Source organism: Hermetia illucens, chromosome 5 (assembly GCF_905115235.1).
Source record: "Hermetia illucens chromosome 5, iHerIll2.2.curated.20191125, whole genome shotgun sequence".
Taxonomy (NCBI): Eukaryota; Metazoa; Arthropoda; class Insecta; order Diptera; family Stratiomyidae; genus Hermetia; species Hermetia illucens.
Window position 1 is genome coordinate 69,827,608 of NC_051853.1, and position 5,672 is coordinate 69,833,279.

A 5,672-nucleotide genomic window follows, 5' to 3' on the forward strand; every position below is an offset into this window, starting at 1 on the left:
TACTCAAGATGATACGTGTCCCTTCTGTAATGAGGAAGCGGAATCCACCGAGCATTTTCTATGTGAATGCCCTGCCTACGGACGCATCAGGCATCAGATCTTTGGTGCCGATGTTATCCAATTGCGACGGGTAGCATCACATCCATTAACGGAAATCCTGCGATACGTTAACGAATCCAGAATATTCCGTTAGACGGGGGTGGCGAGTACAATGGACCAACACGGCCTGAGTGCTCAGAAGCTGTAGCTTCTCCCCCACCATACACACACACAAGCCGTGTGCCGGTATTGCGGTCGCCAGGCTGAGTTAGAAAAACACCAAATCATGGTAGAAGCACAATTTTTATTTCAAAATGCTACCATTTTGAATCAACGATTCTTCACTTACAACGCCAAGCCCCAGCAGACATACTAGCGCGGCACCTTGCTCCGCAAATTTTTTATTCTTTTCCCAGTACAAACTAGCATATTTCTTTCCATCAAAGGTGAGAATGGTTCTGAATAATTTGTCTTCTCGCTGCGTTTCGTACGTCGGCAAGAGTTTATCGTGTTTTCCCGCGTACACATGCAGCTTAGTTTTTGGCAGTTCTTTGTCTGAAATTTAAGGATTAAAGCATTAACTCATCTCCTTCACGGTAAAAGTTCATGCCTACAACATACCATCTGTGTAATTTGCCCTAAAAAAGGCAATGTTTCTTTCAAATATCGCCTCGCTATCTACTTTCGCCTTCTTTGGCGTTGGGGTCTCGTCATTTTCCTCTGTCAAATTCCCAGGGACCACATCTCGGCGTCCAAAGTTTCCTTTCTCTTGAAATTCAAGTTGTTTCTGGTGGCAATATTCTCCCAGTGCCCAGATTTCGCTGGAAAAATATTATTGTCGAATCAATCTTGGCCCAAGGTTATGAACTGAGCTTGGAATCTCCCTTACCACATTGACTCCAGTGTCTGACAATTCAAAAACCTCCTCCCCCGAGGAGACTCTTGCTGCTCGCGAAGCATGTTTTGAACGCAATACTTTGTATTCGATGGTGGATTGTCGTAATCTATACACAATTTCAAATATTTCACTATGACATCATCTAAGGGAAGCAAGCCTGGAAACAGATAAAATGATCATCCGAAGTTTCGGAGATTCAAACAGCTGCGAAATAGAACCTTCTTTGCGGAATATGGAGACGTTATATTGCGCAGCCCTCGCGATCATGACACTGTCAACACCACACGCGTCCCTGAATTTGGCAATGTCTGCGTATTTATCAATTTCTCTCGAGCCTCCATTTGCAATTACGGGAATCCTAACGGCAGCAGCCACGCGTTTCACTACCTCTGAAAGGAAAAAAGTATGATTACAACTTAGAAACAAGTCAGGAAGCAAAATTTAGGATTATGTGAACAAATGTATTCACCTGGATGCGGATCGTGATGAGGTCTTTCATCCCTTGTTCGGGCATGGATTGCAATTGCACTTATTCCTGCTGATTCGAAACTTTTCACTAGCTTCACTGTTTCTTCTACATCGGGTAATAATCTAATTGTTAACACATTTATAGGTATTAGGAGGTGAGCATGAACATTACAATAATATTCACCTTATCTTACATGTTACGGGAATTCTAAGGTTCTCAACCAAAGTCTTAAGGATCCCTCTCGCTTTCTCTGGCTTCGCAAGCAACGCCGCACCCATTCCGCCTTTAATTGAGAACTCTTTAGGACATCCCATATTGATATCAATCCCAGCAACGTCGCTTTCAACCTGAAATGAAGAACTATTGGTTTAGTCTGCAGCTCATAGGACGTTTCCATTACTCACCAATTTGCCAACGGCAAGTGCTCGTTCCGCTTCAGCAGTTCCCAGCTGCAGAATAACTCTGCCCTCTTCGTGCTTACATGTCCGAAAGACTATGCTGCCATCCGAGGGGTCGACGAAGTCAATAGTTCCTAGGGCAACTAGAATATTACAAAATTTTAATAATACTCAAGTAGGCATTGGTGGATGGCACCTACGATTTTCTCGCCGCTTCGCCTTCATCAGCTTCCAGTCTATTAGTTCTTCGGAGTAGACGAGGTCAGCTCCCATTTCTAGGGCGAGGAGCCTCATTGGAAGGGTCCCCACCCTTACCATAGGGGCGAGAATAGTTTTACCCTTATAGAGAATGCTGGGCGCTCCTACTGTCATCCCAATGTTTTAAAATTCCTCTTCTGATAGATGACGACTGCCAGTTGATAGGTGACAAGTATCAGCTGTCGATGGAAAGCACGTGGATTCGAGGATTTCTTATTGTGAACTAACAACAGTACTAGGCAGAAAACTTGATACAATAATCCTTCAATATTTGTAGGGATTACTTCTAGAAAAACGAAACGCAGTGTGAAACCAGGCAATATAAAGAAGCAGTTCCTATGCAAATTCTCAGGGTTTTGGTTTCCCCTGTAATGTTTAAAATTGTTTCTATGCATTCAGCGCCTATGAAATCTGGTTATATAGTACGTTTGAAAAAAAAACGAGGAATATTGAAGAAAAAAAAAACTATATTTATTAAGATTTGAATTAGGAGGTAGTTGGTTAGCCGAAGTCTTAAAATAAAAGATTGCCTTGGAAGATATTATTCCGTTTTATCTTCTTAGAAAATAAGACACTGAAAAAGGAAAGAGTTAGTCGCCGAAATACGTATTAGTTTAAATTAGATAGATTAGATTCATTTTACATTTATTAGTCAAAAAAAAAAACACCTAAAAATTATCTATAGAATGTTTGTTGTCTATCGCAGCAGTTCAGAGCGTTCATCATCTAAGAAAGCGGAATTTGAACTTAAGAACTTAACTAAACCGAAAAATGAAATATTCATACTTATAATATCTGGATATTTTTGCATGTGATGATCAGCTAGAACTGAGGTCAGGCATTTGATAGAACCAAATGGAGGACCGATCACGACGAACCGACCCAGTTTGTGAGCGGGACAAAGGCTGAATAAAAGAAGATGATAGACTAGAACTGCTTTCTAAAGAAAAGTCTGAAGGGTTGTTTGCTTTGTGTTATTTCTCCTTTCTCGGTATAGTTGCTTGCCTCCTTTTCAGACTTAGGTTTATATCTGGTATGGTTCACAGATTAACGTCAATTACTGAGATAATGTTTTCAATCATTAGTCATTGACTTGATCATCCTTTGATATCTTCTGGATTATCGATTTATAATAATAATAATCGTCCCCTCCCCCCCCCCCCCCCCCGTTTTAACCTCGATGAAAGCTCATGGCGGTCACCTCTTTAACGAGTTACTTCTTAAAGTTTTTTTTTTTAATTTTAAGAAAGGGGATAAGGGCTGCATATAAGAGGCCCATCAAAAGCCCGTATCAGTCGAACTTTCTCATCACTTATTGGTGACTTGTTAGTAAGACAAATATCGCTGGGATTTGCAAGGAAAGTTGGAGAAGAGGTCTCTTCGGGGGTGCGGAGTCGATTCGGGAGATTTCTCAGCAGCAGTCTGCGCGGCACGCTTAAAGTCACCCTGCTCTGTGTTCCCGGTCATGGGAACATAGAGGGCTGTGAGAACGTCCATGGACTTCAAGCTTTCCAGTCCCTCGGTAAGCGCAGTCGGAGTCTCGCATGCGACTGTCAAGTCGAGGACAATCTGCATCTGTCGCGTGTAAATGCATACAGAATTACGGTGGTTTGCACTGGACATTTGCTAATAAGGAACCATGTCGTCAGAGTCCGCACATCCTACAATTCGCATCACAGAAATTGCGAAGATGAAAGAGAAAGCTCAAATAGATCTCTGTTTATAGGGTTTCCGACAGCTACGGGTTTGTTCTGAATATATGAGTGGGGAAACCAACTTGCTCCTCTGTCGAGCTTTGGAGTTGTGCTCCGATACTTCCCAGGACCACTTAAGCTATTATTTCTGTAAGAGCAGAAAGCACGCAAATACCGCCGATTGTTCTCCCCAAGACGGGTGCTCTTTTTGGGAATCTTAATGAATAAAGATCGCTGCGATCAAAAGAGCCTTCAATCCGTTACGTTAATCAATCTGCTTCCGTGATTCCGCAGTTAGCCAGCGAAAGCGAAGGATCTTTAGATGATCCGTTTTCGAGGGCGACGTCAGAACCGCTCTTGTAATGTGCGTCCAGAAAGCAACTCCTAAATATACTACTGATAGCAATTTAGTCAATTTGACTCGTGGTATGTTGCCGGTCAGTTGAAATCCAATTTATCTTATGGCAAGCTCTGTACTTGAAGAATGTGCCATGAAGGATCAGGCGGTGGAAGCTTCAGAAAATGTGACGTTTACCAAGACCATGTTTCCCCATTTCATGTCCAAGCAAGGTCTACCTTGATGTTCAGATCACCTATTATGATAACAATGTCTCCTTTAGCAAGCCACAAAAGGGAGTTTAGTCTACTCCAGTCCTACTATCTATCCAACCCTGGAGTGGTTAGAGCATTGGGCTGTCGTAGTGGAAGGTCGCGGTTCATATCTCACTGGTGAAAGAGGGATTTGTAATCGTGATTGGATGTCGGACACCAGTCGACTCGACTCAGCTGTGAATGAGTACCTGAGTCAAATCAGGGTAATAATCTCGAGCGAGCGCAATGCTGACCACATTGCCTCCTACAGTGTACTGTAGTGTACCGTTACGGTCTTGAATGAAGTGCTCTAACACACCTCAAGACCCTGATCCAATGTGGATTGTTGCACCAACGATTATGATTAACCCTGGCCCCCGTTCAAGTTGGGGAAAGCCTGCATTCTGGGTCCCTCGATACCGTTGTCGAGAAGTATATGCATATTCCAAAAGCCAAGCCGAAGGCCGTTACCGGTAGGTCCGTCCTTATCCAGGTATGGATAGCGTTTCAATGGATTTTTAAAGTATGCTGCTTTTTGTTGTCTACAAATTTCTAGCCCTTCTAGTGTCCCCTCAAGACAAGCAATACTTTGAATGAATTAATAACCCCCATGTTACAGAGGAGCCAATATCAAATTCTGGTAAAGATTAAACAAATTAATAGCGGATACAATTGAAGGCTCCACCTACTTCCTGAGACGCCTGAGTTTTAATGGCTTTCGTTATACTACTTTTCACTTTGTTATAATTTACCAACTCATTTTATTTTTGATATGATCAAGTTTTTCATAAATTCGTGTGGCAAATCTCGACATTCTACCTATCTCAGCCATTCACTCTGGCTGAAATTAAGAATATGTACTATTCTTAAACTAGCTCAGTCGTTAGTTGCTGCACAAACAGAACTGATCATGATTGCATAATTTCGGTGATGACGACTACGTGATTATAAAGGTAATTGCGATTATAATCGGATACTTATGATATCATGCCCACAACTTTTGTTAACCGTAATCATAATTGCAATTATTATCATGATGTTTGCGCATGCTTGGCCCTCACATAGTTATCAACTAAAAAAACGACGTTTTCTTCGGCCTCGATATTTAATTCCTTGGCTGAATCAAGCATCCTTTTTTGTTAACTAGTTTTCAGTTTGGTTAACCGTTGAATCAATATTCGGAATTCTACCACTTCCGCTTTTCAATGCTTCTGTATGGCAACTCTGAGAAAATTGTCCTCATCTTCGACCATCTTCATACGAATACAGTCATCAGCTGCTCCCTTGCTATCTAAATGACATTTGGTGACTTCTATCATTGTCTT

The 5,672-nt window shown here is 41.9% G+C and overlaps 1 protein-coding gene across 1 annotated transcript; it reads right to left on the bottom strand.

Annotated features, from left to right (window-relative positions):
* Positions 1 to 323: 323 nt before the first annotated feature.
* Positions 324 to 2,226, bottom strand: LOC119657054 (tRNA-dihydrouridine(20) synthase [NAD(P)+]-like). The gene is made up of 8 exons (XM_038063807.1): positions 2,005 to 2,226; positions 1,811 to 1,947; positions 1,590 to 1,753; positions 1,407 to 1,528; positions 1,156 to 1,326; positions 929 to 1,094; positions 661 to 860; positions 324 to 594 (listed from the first exon to the last, which is right to left on the bottom strand). The coding sequence occupies exons 1-8, from the start codon at positions 2,174 to 2,176 to the stop codon at positions 344 to 346; spliced, it is 1,383 nt and encodes a 460-aa protein (XP_037919735.1). The 5' UTR covers positions 2,177 to 2,226; the 3' UTR covers positions 324 to 343.
* Positions 2,227 to 5,672: the final 3,446 nt, after the last annotated feature.

Coding starts and splice junctions, on each gene's coding strand:
- LOC119657054 (XM_038063807.1), bottom strand. CDS start 2,176: ATGACAGTAGGAGCGCCCAGCATTCTCTATAAGGGTAAAACTATTCTC. Junction 1,754..1,810: donor CACTTGCCGTTGGCAAATTG/GTGAGTAATGGA, acceptor TCTTCATTTCAG/GTTGAAAGCGACGTTGCTGG. Junction 595..660: donor TAGGGCAAATTACACAGATG/GTATGTTGTAGG, acceptor CTTAAATTTCAG/ACAAAGAACTGCCAAAAACT.